Source organism: Dendropsophus ebraccatus, chromosome 9 (assembly GCF_027789765.1).
Source record: "Dendropsophus ebraccatus isolate aDenEbr1 chromosome 9, aDenEbr1.pat, whole genome shotgun sequence".
In the NCBI taxonomy this organism is placed as follows: Eukaryota; Metazoa; Chordata; class Amphibia; order Anura; family Hylidae; genus Dendropsophus; species Dendropsophus ebraccatus.
The window spans coordinates 116,361,498-116,379,180 of NC_091462.1; the positions used below are offsets into that span (position 1 = coordinate 116,361,498).

The 17,683-nt window shown below is 46.6% G+C and overlaps 1 protein-coding gene across 1 annotated transcript; it reads left to right on the forward strand.

Annotated features, from left to right (window-relative positions):
* The first annotated feature begins 8,078 nt into the window (after positions 1 to 8,078).
* On the forward strand, positions 8,079 to 15,959 carry LOC138801640 (serine protease 27-like). Its single transcript, XM_069984681.1, has 4 exons — positions 8,079 to 8,286; positions 9,231 to 9,502; positions 13,824 to 13,993; positions 15,535 to 15,959. Exons 1-4 carry the CDS (start codon positions 8,156 to 8,158, stop codon positions 15,886 to 15,888), a joined length of 927 nt encoding a protein of 308 aa, XP_069840782.1. The 5' UTR covers positions 8,079 to 8,155; the 3' UTR covers positions 15,889 to 15,959.
* The last annotated feature ends 1,724 nt before the right edge of the window (positions 15,960 to 17,683 follow it).

Sequence of the window (17,683 nt, forward strand, 5' to 3'; positions counted from 1 at the left end):
ACTGTGAGGAATAGGCTGCAGTGTATCTGTCAATATAGGGTATACGGCTGTATACTCCTTGTGTGGTGCTGCCCCACTGTGAGGTTTGCCGGTCACTTGCTAGATGGTGCTGTGTGACTCCACTGCTGTATTGGTTGGTCGGGATGTAGCTCAGCCAGATGTTAGGTTGTCGTGACGCCAGTGCCGGTTGGGCACACAGGTATGGGGGCACACCTGCTTTTATTTTAGTGAGGCTGTCTATACCCTTTTCCCTGTGATTGGTAACCTGCCGGGATGTGAGAGGGTCCCTTGGGCGCTTATCACGGTGGTCCAGAGTGGAGTTGCGACTCACCCGGACTATCGGTACCGCCACCCACAGACAGGGGAGATAACCCAAGGAAGATGCGATTACTGTGTAGGTGCTTAGCAAATAACCACTGAGTCCTATTAACATAAATTAAGCAGGGGCCAGGGTATACCACTGCTGAGGCCCGAGCAGCGGGAACAGGTGGTAAAGTGTATAGCCGATAATGCTTCCACTCACTTGTTCGGCACCCTATCATCTACCCAGTCCACTCCTTCCTCTCAACCTGACCAATCTCACCAACAGAGTCATGCCATCCTAACCCACTCCCAGGAGCTCTTTTCAGGTCCTTTTCCAGGGTTGGAATCCATTCAAGTACTTGAAGAATCCCAGGAGCTATCTGAGGATCTTCTGTTTAGCGATGCCCAAACACTAGAACATCCGCCATCTCCCGGTGACTTTGATGGTGTGTACCGGCAACCTGCACATCAAATCGTGATTGATGAACATGAGACACAGTTGACATCGGGGAAGGCTGTTGGTATGTTCAGTGAGCGGGAGGAGGAGCAGAGTGTGGAAGAGGAGGTGGTGGATGATGAACTCATCGACCTGACCTGGTCAGGGGTGATGTCCAGCGGGCGGGGAAAGCAGTGGAGATGAGGAGGGCTGTGCAGCATCGCTTAAAGCAGCTAGAGGCACAGGACGGTCCACTGAGAGAATGCAAGGCAGAGGCAGCAGGGCCCCAGCTGTCCCCGATAGCAGCTACTCGCGTAAAGCTCCATCGAGGACACCTTTTTTGGTGCAGAGATTTTTTAATGTGTGCACAGATGACAAACTAAGCGTGGTTTGCACACTCTGCCATTCAAAGCTGAGTAGGGGCTCTGAGAAGAGAAACATGACCACCTCAGGCAAGTGGTGTCACTTTGAAGTAAAGCACTGGGCTGAGTGGGAGAGAGCCAGTGCATGACAATGTGCGCCCGGCGTTGCCACCACTGCCTCTTACGCTTCTGCAGTCCAGACCACCAGCCATAAAACCTACCCATCTTCCTCTGCTTTGGCCACTTTGGGACCTACTACTTTAACCTCCCCTTCGCCTGTGTCCGCTCCTTCGTCTGCACCATCATGCGCCTCATCCCATCAATTGCCCATCTACCAGGCATTTGGCATTACGCCTCAATTGACCCACATACTCAAGCTGTAAACTGTCACATCTTCAAACTGCTAGCCCTGGAGATGTTGCCGTTTAGGCTTGTGGAGATGCAGGCCTTCCGAGACCTGATGGTGGCTTCCCCACTGCGCTACACTGTCCTTAGTTGCCAGTACTTTTCCCAGGATGCTGTCCCCGCCTTGCACACGTACGTATCCAGTATGATCGGGCGGGCCTGGAGTTGCGCGGTTAGCGTTAAGGTCCACTTGACCACTGACACGTGGACAAGCACCTGTGGCCAGGGATGCTACAGCTCCCTGACGGCACATTGGGTGAATGTTGTGGAAGCAGGGATCGGGTTGCAACCAGGGACTGCCTACCCCCCTACCTCAAGATTGAAAGCACGGCTTCTGACCACCCCTTCTCCTCCACGTCCGCAGTAACATCGCCCTCATCTGCTAGCTGGAAATGATACAGCACTGCCATAAGCAGATGCCAGCAGGCTGTGCTCAAGCTCATCAGCTTGGGCGATAAGAAGCACAGCTCCCCAGAGGTGATGGACGCCATAACGCAGCAGACGGAAATGTGGCTGTCACCTCTGCAGCTAGGACTAGGCATGGTCTTATTTGATAATGGCTGTAACTAGGTATCTGCTCTGGAGCTTGCCGAACTCACACACGTACCATGCCTGGCCCACATTTTTAATTTGGTGGTACAACTGTCAGGACAGGGAGGTAGGGACAAGACGAGACAGTGGGTCCTAAGTCTGAACCCACCCACTGCCCCTACCTACTTGCCTCAATCAGCCCTAGGTTGGCCGCGGGATGGCAGGAGTAAATAGGGGGAGCTGGGATCAGGGTATGAACCTTAATAGCAAGCAATGAGAGACTGGCCACTGCTTTCATTTATGAGGATCAAGAGCTTGTTCCGGATCCCTATTGGACCGGCACTCTGATCCTCAAGGTTCCGGACAGGCAGAGGCATGTGTCAATCAAAAAACACCGCTCGGCTGTTGCGATCAAGGCTAGCAGTGAGCAGTGTAACTCCTGCATTGCCAGGAGGCTGAAAGGCAAGCGGGTGTATCAGACAAAAAGTAAAAACAGACCCAGTTCACACCAGGCTCACTGCACATTCCTGACAGTAACGCTTTCTAAAAACGTACCCCAAAGGCCTTAAACCACTGGAGCCTAGAAGGGGGAGTCTGCGACCTCCACAGCCGTGGGATTATCTGCCTAGTGGCCAACAAAAAGTAACCTAGAAGGATTTTCTTAATTTTAGATAGGGGTCTGGGCAACACAGATAGAAGGGCCATCTCAGGGGTTGTCATAACTGCCACCCCAGTGACCTTACAATAGAGCTCTTGCACCCCTTCCCATAGACAATAGGTGGGCATGCCCACCACACATCTATCATGCACCCCACAGCAGAGGGACATCGCCAGCAGACGTTGGACACGGAAGGGTACATTCTCTGAAGTGGTTCTGGTGTTCCATACCATTGCGTTAGTATTTTATAGTTTAGCTCCTGGAGCCTGCTGGGTATCAGAGTAAAGGATTTGTCCAGTCCTCCTCAGTCAGCACACAGCTCAGCCCCTCAAACCAAACTGTCTGGAACCCCAAGAGTGTGTCCCCTGTCCCCTCAGAAATGATAATGACGTACTGTAGATCACGGATATCGTTTGGGTAGGAGCCTCAGAGGTTGCTCAAAGTTGCTCAAAGGTAAAGAGGAGGTTAAGATTGGGACTGGTGCCACTGGTGCCAAAGACTTTAACTGCCCCCTGACCTGAAAATGCCACATGCCCGCCTGGATAGACTGCTCATCTCTGATGTCCGCAAGAGTCCAGATTCCCTCCTGTGTCATCACATCCCGCACCCCCTGAGTATGTGCACTGGACAGTGGGAGCAGACAGGAGCCCCCAACAGCCCAGGAATTGCCACCAAGCCCACCTTGGATGCGAACTGCCTTCACATTAGGAAAATAGTTTTCAAGGTAGGGGAAAGCCCCGAGTCCTTGACCGAGACATGTTTAGGTAGCCAAAAGCCTCCTCTGGACTTATAAAATCCCAAGGAGTGCTCAATCTCCACCCACACCTTAAAATCTCCATCGCGAAGGAGGCCCAGCACTACCCCTTTGTGTTTGGCCTGAGTGAACAAGACGTGACTAAGGGCCCTATTCCACCGGACGATTATCGTTCGCATAATCATTAACGATAAACGATCCAAATGACCGCTTTTACGAAAGACCTTAAATCGTTCACCCATTTACATGGAAAGATAATCGTTACTTATGATCGTCCTTGCGGTCGTCTTGTCGTTGCTATTGCGTTCGTCACTACTGCGAACGACCGAACAATTTCTCATTCAATGCGAACGATTTGTGAACGAGCAACAATAAAAATAGGTCCAGGTCTTATTAAACGATCAACGATTTCTCGTTCAGTCGTTAGTCGTTAACTGCTATTCAAACTAATGATTTTGCGATAATCTGAGCGATAATCGTCCGGTGGAATAGGGCCCTAAGTCTCGCTCTGGAGTTGCCCCAAACAAACTTAGAGGCCAGTCTTTGCAAACGCTTCAGGAAGGAACCAGGTACATTCGGGGGCACGGTCTGAATGATACACAAGAACTTGGGCAGGGAGTCCATTTTCAACATGCAAAATTTTCCAAACCAGGACAGTGGCAGGGCACTCCAGCCCTGAAGATCCTTATCTAACTGTGTCAGTAACGGCTTATCATTAAGCTCAAGTAAGCGAGCAGGATCTGCTGGGACGTTCACTCCCAAGTACTTGATATGATCAGACCGCCAGCTAAACAGGAAGCTGGTCTGCAGAGCAGAGGCTTCCTTGCTGGGAATCGTAATGTTTACGTTGTCAGACCACCTTGAAATTACTATGCCCCAAATTCCCTCATCACATTAGGCAGGCCATTCCTTGGTGAAGAAAGATATATTATCAAGTCATCGGCGAACAGGGAAAGCTTGTGTTCCCACTGTCCAATGCGCACACCCCGAACAGAGCTGTTTTTCCTAAGGGCGATGGCCAACAATTCCATCACTAGGATGTAGGGATACCCCCTGTCTGGTGCCATTAAACACCCTAAAGGGGTCGGACAGGGAGCCATTAACTCTTACTTGCACTTAAGGGCCAGTTTAAAGGGCCATAATTCTCTCTATCGTTTTAGGACCCAGTCCCATGGCCTGGAGGGTCGCCTCCAGGAAGCCCCAGTGCACTCTGTCAAAAGCTTTTTCTGCATCCACAGATAAGAGGCACGAGGGACTTCCTGAGAGGCGAGCTATATAGGTCTATATTAAAGGGGAACTCCACATAAGGAAAAATGTTGTCTATTAAAAGTACATTGAGTTATATAGATGTGTCTATATAATGTATTACCATACCTGTACAGTTCTGCCACACTGGTAGCTGATAGAAATCCAGGAAGAGAAGAAAAAATTGCCTCTGTTCTATTCACATTGTCTCCTGCTCCCAACTTAGGAGACAAATCTTCCATGCCTCTGTCTCACATTGTGTGTGTTTGCTGAGCACAGGCTGATGATGCAGACAGGGGTCAGGGCGTGATGTCACAGGAGGCGGGGCTGGATATCCCAATCCCCTGAGTGATTCACCATCTCTGACCGGCCAGAAGCAGGTGCAGCAAGGACTGTGGACTGTGATGAACAGCTGGGGGGAAGCATTGCATTCTGGAACCAGTAAGGCATTCTGGGAACTGCTTAACTAGGAAGTACAGAAACAAAATACAGAACAAAACCCCCCAAAACAAATGGATTTTTGGTAGTTTCACCCAGATAACAACGACTGGGGCTCGTACTACTCTACTGAGAAGAGTTCTACGCTACCAGAGGGCAGAAAGCGGTCAGACACAGTCTAAACGTGAGTACGGGTAACACTTCACTCAAGATATCTCTCAAGGTTCGGGCACCTCTGGCAACCTCCTCTACTTTACTCTTCACAAGCACTACTGCAACTACCTCTTTTATTCCTCTCCAACACCTCCCTTGAGTACTAAAGTCAAGCACTCCAGTCTGTGTGTAAAGTATTTATATTTTCTGCAATACAAGTACTGTGAAACTACAACGCTTCCATTAGAGTTCTTATATTTTTCACTATGCACGGGACTCTGTTCACCTTCTGTTCGCACTGGCATCTATACACACAATACCGCACACCTTAGGTTATTTTTTCCCTCTTCTGTCGGTGGCGGTACCACTAGTCTGGGTGGGTCAATTGTCACTCAAGACTACAGTAACAAGAGCCCAAGGGACCCGCCACAACTAGGCAGGTTACTGACCATTTTGAAATCTACACCGGCCATACAAAAACAGGTACCAACATCACCTGTGTGCTGAACTAGCACTGGCTAGTCCCTGCCTCCTAGGGCGCACACACAAAATTTAAAGGGCTGGTGTGCCTTTAATTGGTCCTTTGTGTTTTCTAGGTAATAAATAGCCTGCCTTTTCTAGGATCCCTTGCCAGAACCTTAGTGCCAATGGAGAAAGCATTTCTTTCCCATCTGTCTGTATTCCTAACCATTAGCCCGTTTCCTGACTCTGTTGCCTGCCACCTGCCCAAGACCTTCCAGCCTGTTACCTGACTACACTGCCTGCCGTCTGCCCTCAACCTTCAAGCCTGCTTCTGACTTCTTGTTTCTACTGCCTAGCACCTCGGCTGCTACCACTAGTAAGTCAAGCCTGGGGTAGCAATCTGGGGGTCATCTGCCACAGCAAGACCATCCTGTCTTTCAGTGGCCTCTGGTCAAGACCAGCGGCCTCTAAGATTCCACAGTAGTGCAACTCTGCCATTACTAGGGGCAGTTTATCAAATTCACAACTACAGCTACACCATCATCAGTTGTTTGAAGCCCCCAGTGACTTACACTGTGGTCACACCGTCATCAGAGGTTTGGAGCCCCCGGTGACTTACACTGTGGTCACACCGTCATCAGAGGTTTGGAGCCCCCAGTGACTTACACTGTGGTCACACCGTCATCAGAGGTTTGGAGCCCCCAGTGACTTACACTGTGGTCACACCGTCATCAGAGGTTTGGAGCCCCCAGTGACTTACACTGTGGTCACACCATCATCAGTTGTTTGAAGCCCCCAGTGACTTACACTGTGGTCACACCGTCATCAGAGGTTTGGAGCCCCCAGTGACTTACACTGAGGTCACACCATCATCAGAGGTTTGGAGCCCCCAGTGACTTACACTGTGGTCACACCGTCATCAGAGGTTTGGAGCCTCCATTGACTTACACTGTGGTCACACCGTCATCAGAGGTTTGGAGCCTCCATTGACTTACACTGTGGTCACACCATCATCAGAGGTTTGGAGCCCCCAGTGACTTACACTGTGGTCACACCATGATCAGTTGTTTGGAGCCCCCATTGACTTACACTGAGATAACACCATCATCAGAGGTTTGGAGCCCCCAGTGACTTACACTGAGATAACACCATCATCAGAGGTTTGGAGCCCCCAGTTACTTACACTGAGGTCACACCATCATCTGAGGTTTGGAGCCCCCAGTGACTTACACTGTGGTCACACCATCATCAGAGGTTTGGAGCCCCCGGTGACTTACACTGTGGTCACACCATCATCAGAGGTTTGGAGCCCCCAGTGACTTACACTGTGGTCACACCATCATCAGAGGTTTGGAGCCCCCATTGACTTACACTGAGGTAACACCATCATCAGAGGTTTGGAGCCCCCGGTGACTTACACTGTGGTCACACCATCATCAGAGGTTTGGAGCCCCCAGTGACTTACACTGTGGTCACACCATCATCAGAAGTTTGGAGCCCCCATTGGTAGTCCATTATAACAAAATAGCTGGATCCAGGTACACTTGTTTTTTTCACAGGAGCCACTAAGACTGACATACACCGGGCGACATAAAGGACAGTTGTTCTTCTGAGCTGGTCTGAATGTCAGCTCTGGTGGTGTCATTGTATATAGGGAACTGGCTCTTCAGGTTGCTGGGTTATGGTCACATGAGCTAACGGCAACAATTGATGATCTATAGGAAGGATTAGAGACCTCAGGGGCAGATGACGTCTCATACTTGAAGTAAAAATGTATATTCAGGTGACAAACTGGTTACCCCACATTCTCTGAGCTCAGAACAAAGTGTGACAGTGGTCACCGAGCGCAGAACGGGAGCCAGACATGTCCACAGTCAGAGCAGCCTGGACCCTACTCCTGCTGGGTACGTGACCCCAAACCCACCAAACAATATTATTCTGTCTATCTATCTATCTATCTATCTATCTATCTATCTATCTTTTTTTTCTAATCCGCAGGAACTTTTGGAGCTACACAAGGTGAGGACAACCCCCCCCCCCCCCGACGTTACAGAATGAAAGAACGACCGATATGAGCTATAGACAAGTAAAATATATGAAAGATGGGGATCAGTTCCTCACTATATTCCACGCTGAAGATCTTGGTGTTTTAAAACACATTGGAAATAGTTCTTTACTTAGTTTTTTTTATGACTCTACAATAAAGGAAATTGTTTTATTGATGTTACTGCTGGAACATAAGGTTTTCCCTGTCACGCACAGCGCCTGCAGTGATCTTCGAGGAGGTCCAAACCCATTGCCTCAGCGTTTTTCTAGCATTTGTGTTCATGACCCAGAATTTTCTTGCAGAAATTAGTTTTATCTTTTTCTTATTAGAATGTGGAAAACCCCAGGTATCCAATCGGATCATGGGGGGGCAGGATGCGCAGGCCGGTGAATGGCCGTGGCAGGTGAGCTTACGGTTGAACGGACGTCACTTTTGTGGAGGATCCCTCATCAGTAAGACATGGGTTGTGTCGGCAGCTCACTGTATAACAAGGTTAGGGCAGTTCTTCTCTGTTTTCTACTTTACATATAGTCTTCTTTACGTTTCTTTCTATACTCTTCTCTACATTCTTCTCTATGTTTTTTCTACGTTCTTCCTTGTGCCTTATAAAACCTCATTGCTCTTCTCCTTATTATGTTCTCTATGGTTTTTCTCTACTTTCTTCTTTATGTTCTTCTCTAAGTTCTTCTCTAAGTTCCTTTCTATGTTCTTCTATACATTCTTCTCTGCTTTCCCTTCTATCTTGTTCCCTACATTCTTCTCTAAATTTTTTATGTTCTTCTATAAGTACTTTTCAATGTTCCTTTCTATGTTCTTCTCTTTGTTCCTCTGTATGCTCTTCTCTATGTTCCCTACGCTCTTCTGTGCTTTTTTTCTATGTTCTTCTCTACGTTCCTCTGTACGCTGTTCTCTATGTTCATTTCTATGTTCTTCTCTACGCTCTTCTCCATGTTCTTTTCTATGGTCCTCTCTACGCTCTTCTCTATGTTCCTTTGTATGTTCTCCTCTACGTTTCTCTTTACGCTCCTCTCTATTTTCCTTTCTATGTTCTTTTGTACCTTCCTCTCTACGCTCTTTTCTACATTCCTATCTACGCTGTTCTCTATGTTCCTTTCTATGTTTTTCTTTACATTCCTCTCTACGCTCTTCTCTATGCTTCTCTCTATGCTGTTCTCTATGTTCCTTTCTATGTTCTTCTGTATGTTCCTTTTTTTGCTCTTCTCTACGTTCTTCTCTAAGCTCTTCCCTGTTCCTTGCTATGTTGCTCCCTACGCTTTTCTCTACGGTCCTCTTTACATTCTTATTTATGTCATTCTTTACAATGTCCCCTACACCCTTCTTTACGTTCTTTTCTATGTTCTTCCCTACGTTCTTCCATGTGCTTTATGAGACCTCCTCACTCTTCTCCTTATTATTGTATTTTTGTCTCATTGTAGCAGCGTGACGACCTCCACACTCACTGTCCATCTTGGTAGTTATCAAATCTCGTTGCCAAACTCTCATGAGATCTCTGTGGGTGTGAAGAGATTCATCAAGAATCCTAATTATGTGTCCACTGGATCAATGGGCGACATCAGCCTCATCGAGCTGGTGAATAACGTGACTTTCACATCTTACATCCTCCCCGTCTGCCTCCCTACAGCTAACGTAAATTTCCCCATGGGCCTCATGTGTTGGGTGACCGGCTGGGGAAACATTAAATATGGCGGTAGGTATTTGTCTGAGTCTAGATCACAGATGATTGTCCTCTATGAGGGTCTTCTGCTGCTTTACCATTTGTCATCAAAATTAACATAGACAGGAGGGGATTTGTAAAGTCCCTGTAGCTTGTTCTGTTCTCCAGACAGGATACAATTCCACCTCACATATTATAGTGCAAAATAGTGAGAGAACTATGACATCACTAAGACATCATCATACATGCAACCTGTGCAGCTGCATGGGGCCAAGTAATTACAGGGGTCTACTGCTAGCCAGGGCTGGCGTTAGGGGGGGGCAAAGTAGGCACTTGCCCAGGGCCCCCATCCCCCTGAGGCCCCCTAGCTCCTTCCTTCATTAGTGGAGCAGGAAGCAGAGCAGCACAAGCAGCCTCCCCTGCTCCACTAATGAAGGAAGGAGCTGAGCTGTGAGGACGGAGCGCCCCTCCTGCAGAGCTGCCTGTGCCCTACAGAAGAGGAGGAACGGCAAGCCCAGGTAAAGAAATAGAGGGGGGGGGGGGGGTTAGAGGGTCACGGAGACTGGGGTCGGGACTTGCAGCCAGGGGGCGGTGCTTACGGCCGCGGGTGGGCGGAGCCTCGGGTGTCTTTATAAAACAGTAACCCCCTCCCCATATACTAGCCTAGCGAACAGTATACAGGAAGGGGGCAGGGGATCTTGTATGATGCAGTCCCCCCTTCCACCATATACTGTTCAGGGCCCTCCTCCCTCTGTATCTATGGGCACCAGGCCCTGAGCAGTACATGATGGAGGTGGGTGCTGAATCACACAGTATCCTGTATGATAAAGTACCCCCATATCTCTCCTCTGCTCTACTACTACCCCCAATACTACTCCTAATACTGCTCTACTATTACCCCCAATACTACTCCTAATACTGCCCTACTACTACCCCCAATACTACTCCTAATACTGCCCTACTACTACCCCCAATACTACTCCTAATACTGCTCTACTATTACCCCCAATACTACTCCTAATACTGCTCTACTATTACCCCCAATACTACTCCTAATACTGCCCTACTACTACCCCCAATACTACTCCTAATACTGCCCTACTACTACCCCCAATACTACTCCTAATACTGCCCTACTACTACCCCCAATACTACTCCTAATACTGCTCTACTATTACCCCCAATACTACTCCTAATACTGCTCTACTATTACCCCCAATACTACTCCTAATACTGCCCTACTACTACCCCCAATACTACTCCTAATACTGCCCTACTACTACCCCCAATACTACTCCTAATACTGCTCTACTATTACCCCCAATACTACTCCTAATACTGCTCTACTATTACCCCCAATACTACTCCTAATACTGCTCTACTATTACCCCCAATACTACTCCTAATACTGCCCTACTACTACCCCCAATACTACTCCTAATACTGCCCTACTACTACCCCCAATACTACTCCTAATACTGCCCTACTACTACCCCCAATACTACTCCTAATACTGCTCTACTATTACCCCCAATACTACTCCTAATACTGCTCTACTATTACCCCCAATACTACTCCTAATACTGCCCTACTACTACCCCCAATACTACTCCTAATACTGCCCTACTACTACCCCCAATACTACTCCTAATACTGCTCTACTATTACCCCCAATACTACTCCTAAAACTGCTCTACTATTACCCCCAATACTACTCCTAATACTGCCCTACTACTACCCCCAATACTACTCCTAATACTGCTCTACTATTACCCCCAATACTACTCCTAATACTGCTCTACTATTACCCCCAATACTACTCCTAATACTGCTCTACTATTACCCCCAATACTACTCCTAATACTGCTCTACTATTACCCCCAATACTACTCCTAATACTGCCCTACTATTACCCCCAATACTACTCCTAATACTGCTCTACTATTACCCCCAATACTACTCCTAATACTGCCCTACTACTACCCCCAATACTACTCCTAATACTGCCCTACTACTACCCCCAATACTACTCCTAATACTGCTCTACTATTACCCCCAATAGTGCCCTACTACTACCCCAATACTACTCCTAATACTGCCCTACTACTACCCCCAATACTACTCCTAATACTGCCCTACTACTACCCCCAATAGTGCCCTACTACTACCACCATCAATACTACTCCTAATACTGCCCTACTACTACCCCCAATAGTGCCCTACTATTACCCCCAATACTACTCCTAATACTGCCCTACTACTACCCCCAATAGTGCCCTACTACTACCACCATCAATACTACTCCTAATACTGCTCTACTACTACCCCCAATAGTGCCCTACTATTACCCCCAATACTACTCCTAATACTGCTCTACTACCCCCAATACTGCCCTACTACTACCCCCAATACTACTCCCAATACTGCTCTACTACTACCACAAATACTGCCCTACTACTACCCCAATACTACTCCTAATACTGCTCTACTACTACTCCCAATACTGCCCTACTACTACTCCTAATACTGCTCTACTACTACCCCCAATACTGCTCTACTACTAGCCCCATACTGCCCTACTACTACCCCCAATACTACTCCTAATACTGCTCTACTACTACCCCCAATACTGCTCTACTACTACCCTTAATACTGCTATACTACTACCCCCATACTGCCCTACTACTACCCCCAATACTACTCCTAATACTGCTCTACTACTACCCCAATACTGCTCTACTACTACTACTCCCAATACTACTCTACTACTACCCCTAATACTGCTCTACTACTACCACCAATACTGCTCTACTACTACCCCCAATACTGCTCTACTACCATTGCTATTATTACCTCCACTCCTGATACTACTACTACTCCCAAAACTGCTACTCCCCTTATCTACTACTACACCCCTCATCTTATATGCTTCTACTATTGCTACACCCCTTATCCACTATGCCTATACTACTACACCCATCAAAAAATAAATAAAAAAAATCGAGAAAAGAAAAACGAGAATTTATTTTTTGCCCACATCACCCCAGCCCTAGGAGATGCTATGTGCTGGGGGCGGGGGGGCATTTAACTATCAGTGGAGATGCTATCTGCTGAGGGGGCAACTATCAGTGGAGATACTATGTGCTGGGGGGGGGGGGGGGAACAGGGGAGATGCTATGTGCTGGGGGGGTAACTATCAGTGGAGATGCTATGTGCTGGGGGGGGGGGAACAGGGGAGATGCTATGTGCTGGGGGGGGTAACTATCAGGGGAGCTGCTATCTGCTGAGGGGGCAACTATCAGGGGGCTAGCTAACAGGTGTAAAACCTACAGTGAGATGCCTCCTATATTGGTGGATACTACATACTGGGTGGTGGAGGTAACTACCAGAAGAATTACCTACAGAGGGATACCGACTATATGTACTATGGAGGCACAGAGGGGTCTTATTTAAGGTCACAGAAGATCACCCCACCTCGAGCAGCGCGCCAACCGCTGACAAAAAAGTATCGGGACCTTAAATTGCTGCTACAATGTTTTAGCATTTGGGGCCCCACCTTCAACTTTGCCCAGGGCCACATTTTGTCTAAAACCGGCCCTGCTGCTAGCTTACAAGTAGATTCTTACTATCCATTAGATTTTTGTAATTAGTTCTTTGCCCACAAATACATGGAGGATTGTTAGTTGCAGGGGCTAATATGTCTCATTAGAGAGACCACCAAGAGGGCGTAAACACAACAATCATTACGCTCAGGAAGAGGAGAAAAAATAATTGCCCCCCATTAGAGAGAATTCTGCTCCACACTGATGAGGGGCAATACCCCAACCTGCTGTCTGTGGATGGATGCCTGGCTTTGGTATTTCCCTTGTCATGTCACAATACTCGTAAGTTAGTATTTGACACAAAAGGGGCCATCCTGGTATTTCCCTATTTGTGTCCTACTAAATGCAATCGAGTGAGACTTAATCAGGGTGGTTTGGTGATCCCCTGCCCAGGAGGGATATCTGGCTATTCCCGTGTTTTGAGACTTGTGACTGAGGCTCCACGGACCCCTTTCTTTGCACCAAGCTGGTGTATTGAGTTGTAGACCATGAAATACCCCTTAAGAATCGTCTCAGAGCAAAAGAGATAGATGTCTAGTGTGTCCTACTCACTGTGTCCTACAGGAAGTGGTCAGATCATTTTGTATACCACGTGTGAAACATTCTCGACTCTTCACAGGCTTTGAGGAGAGTGTTCCAGTGTTCCACACTAACCTAGCCTTGGCAAGGGGGTGACTGCTTCCCAATACCCCCATCTGGTATGATAATCGAGGGATTAGCCATGAATCATTGTGTGTAATCTCTTCTTACAGTAAGTCTTACAAGTCCTCAAACTCTACAGGAAGTGCAGGTACCTCTGATCGATACCACGACCTGCGATGGACTCTATCACATCCAGTCTTCAACCAGTTACTCAGTCACAATCATCCTGAGTGACATGATATGTGGAGGATACCAAGCAGGGGGATATGACTCTTGTCAGGTAAGTGTTGTTTACATAGATCCTATAAAATATTTGTTAATAATGGATAAGGTATATGGCTAACCCCTGAGAGGGTCTACAGACATTTCCTTAGTCTATCGGAATAGCAAACTTGGAACAACCCTTCCTTAGGTTGGCAGCTCGGTGGGGTTGTTTAGGGTTAAAGTCACTTTAGGAATTGTAATGCAATAACCTCCCCGGTAGTGACTATAGGACAGAAAAAGCAAGAAGGAGCACTACCCTACAGCAGTGACCTCAGGTGGGTCTCTGGAGGTACAAGAACCCGGTCACCAGTAAGTGTTCTGCTTACCGTCCTATGTTGTCCTAAGGCCGGTACAACACTGGTAGAGACATGGACTGGAGGGGGTCCGGGGATTGGCCACCGCAGCTCCCCACCAAACCACAAGGGATACAATGTATTTGAACATTTTGCGCTTTTCTGGAAAGCTGTTCTCGCCGGGTGGTAATGACGAGCACGGTACGTGCTAGCAAAACTTATTACATGGAAATGGGCTATTTACTTCATCAGACATGAACACAAGCATAGATAACATAAGCGTAGATAAATAATGAGGGAGGTAAAGATTCACCGAAAGTAACGGGGAAGGGGCGGGACTTGTCATCATGATTGATAGGTGAGAGGTATATTGGTGAATTACATTCAAAGAATGTCAATGTGACAGGCATACAAATTATTATTATAAAGTTACTGATAGATGGAAATTGTAGATGGAATCACAACAGTAACATTAATAAGGTAAAAAGGTGATAAATAAGTCATAAAAAATACCTTGTGAACCACCAGCACCCACATAAAAAGGAGGGAAACTGCAAAAATTAAAAAAAAACTACCATTATCAAACACAATATAATGTATCCAAATTCGTAATAAATAAAATAACAGTAAGAATTGGTGCAAAGCAAAACACATGATATCTACCTCCAAAATATGGGTTAAAACATATAAAATAGAAGAAATATAAATAAATATTATGAATAAAGTTACAACTCAATAAAAGAGATATGGGAGTTCACGCATCAATCATGATTCTGTCCCTTCGCGGTCACTTCCGATGGATCTTCACCCCCCCCCCCGATTATTTATCTACATTACCTTGCTGTGCTATGCTGGTGTTTATGCCTGATGAAGTAACTACCCCATTTATGAAACGCATAGCATGTGAAAAATAAAAAGTGGGGCTACTTCTTACCGAGCTCTTCATTACCACCGGCCGAGAACAGCGCTTCCAAAAAATACACGAAATTCAAATCCAAAAGTCTGGTACTGATTGTAGGTGAGGGCAAGTGGGACCTTATAAACAACATGTATGAATTGAAGAGGTTCAGGTAGACGCCATAATGTGATGGGGGGATTGGTCCGCCATTCACTGCACCCCACCCCCATGTCTTGGCTTTGGGACACAGCTACACCCGGAGGGTTCTTATGCCCCAGTCCTGTGCTATCTGGGATAGAGTGAGGTCACACTGATATCTGAACCATTAACACTATGTTATAATCTTTGTGTTTCTCCTCTTTCTAGGGTGACTCGGGGGGCCCCTTGGTGTGTTCTGAGAAAGGACAATGGTTTTTGGCTGGGTTGGTGAGTTGGGGAGATGGATGTGGCGTGGCGAACCGTCCTGGCGTCTACACCAAACTGACATCTTATATAAACTGGATTAAGACCATTGCTCCAGACTCGGAAGGGAATATTGTAAATGTAACGTTTACCAGCGCGGTCAGTAAACTGGCTTACCTGTCCTCCCCTGTCAGCTCCTCCACCAATCTCATTGCCACCACAAATAACGTCGCCAACGCCAACATCACCAGCAAAGCCTCAGGTATCCCCTTTGTGTTTCCACTCTTGTTCATCATGGCCATACTTATCACACGTTGAAGATGGAGCCATACATTATATATAAAGGACATCTTTATACTTGCAGGCTTGTAGAGTAAAGTGAAGACCCCTCCTCCTTCCTTTGTAAAAATAAATAAATGTTTTTGGTGTACTTGTGCATGAACATATTTTTAGTAAATATCTCAGCAAATTTTTTTTTTTTATTAAATTGAATAAAAAGGAAGTTTTAGTCAGGTCCCTGAGGGTCCCTGGGCCTCACAGCCTGTGGCACATGTGTTACTGGTCATATTGGACCCCCGACCTCCGACTAGCAGGACTTGTGTTTGTTAGGCCATGTTCATATGTGTGTTTAGCATAAATCATGGCCATTTGTGTTATACGCAGTGGAAACATGGCCTTAGACTGTAAAGAATATACCACTTCCTGCAGGACATGGGGATTGTTTCTTAAATAGAAGTAGATTACAAATCTCTTGCACTTTCAGACACAAGTTGATTTACAAGAATCATTTTTGGCTGGAGTACCCCTTTAATAAACAAGGAAGTCTTTTTTTCACACAGATGATCTTGTCATGATGTGTATACTGTCAAGAATTCTCTCCTATACTTCTCAACATATGTAAATACATGAAAAAGAAGAATGTGTACTGCGAATTCGCCATGTTTTAGGATGTTCCCACTAGAATGAAGGGGGTGGGCACAACACTGTGATTTACTGATTTGCTTGCTTTTCACTAAATGACATGTTTCCTCTTTTATGTATCTCCATATGTTGAAAAGCAGCTGCAAGAATATTTTAAAATGGCACCAGGACTAAGGGAAGCTAAGCCACATCCTATGTATTCTCTCCTCCAGGTACCACCATGGGTACCAGGACCATGCCAATTCTGATCTGGCAGTCAAGCCACTCAAGAGGAATGTCATTTTCTCCACTAAATCCAGATTAAATCTGGAGGCTGAAATTAATAACTTGAGGCCGTTGTTGTTTAGGTAGAGAGTGTAAATAGTGGCATTTCTTGACAATAAGAGAAAGTGAGCTGACATGCTGCGTAGAGCTGCTGAGCTCTGAGGCATCTGATGCTGTGAGGACTTTACTACATGGACCACAATAGCAGGGTACTATGTGAATCCCAGGACTGCTAGAGGGCTACAGGGGTGATAGTGACAGTGCTCAAGCCTCCCCAAAATACAATGGATACTGTTAGTGGACCCCATTACTGCACCCACTTACTGATCAACTGTGTAGCTAAGAAACAACCCAATGTAAGGACAATTTTCTATCTGTGCATTGTGCATATTGTGTAAAAGCATTATAACTTGCTCTGACAGTGATGCAACCTGCTGGATTGTTTAGTAATATTTAAAGTGTACCTGTCACTAAAAATAACTTTTCGTATGTCATAGAAGTCTATTGGAAATGTTTACTTTCTGAGCTGTCAGTTAGGGAGTGGATCATGCTGCTGTAGTTTTTCCCCGACTATATCTTCTGATCAGAGCAGGTGTCAGCCTTGAGACCTGCTCTGATCAATAACTTTCGACATATCTGATGATGTCAAAAGTTATTTTTAGTGACAGTATCTAGTTTTTATTCATTGTGTCCCCTGCCATTATTTCTCACCATGTCATAGATCGCCAGGTTTTTTATCCATCCCAAATGTGTCTCTGAACCCACTTAAAACATCAGTGGTGTAATAACTGGAGCCAAAGATCCACTGTACCACCGCTAGCGATGGCATAACCCGAACCAGGGAGCGGAGTCTAAGGGGCTGCTGGTCTTCACCAGGGCTCGCCGCAAGGCGGGATGGACTTACTGCGGCAGGTGACCACAAGGTTGC

Coding starts and splice junctions, on each gene's coding strand:
- LOC138801640 (XM_069984681.1), top strand. CDS start 8,156: ATGGGGGGGCAGGATGCGCAGGCCGGTGAATGGCCGTGGCAGGTGAGC. Junction 8,287..9,230: donor GCAGCTCACTGTATAACAAG/GTTAGGGCAGTT, acceptor GTCTCATTGTAG/CAGCGTGACGACCTCCACAC. Junction 9,503..13,823: donor GGGAAACATTAAATATGGCG/GTAGGTATTTGT, acceptor CTCTTCTTACAG/TAAGTCTTACAAGTCCTCAA.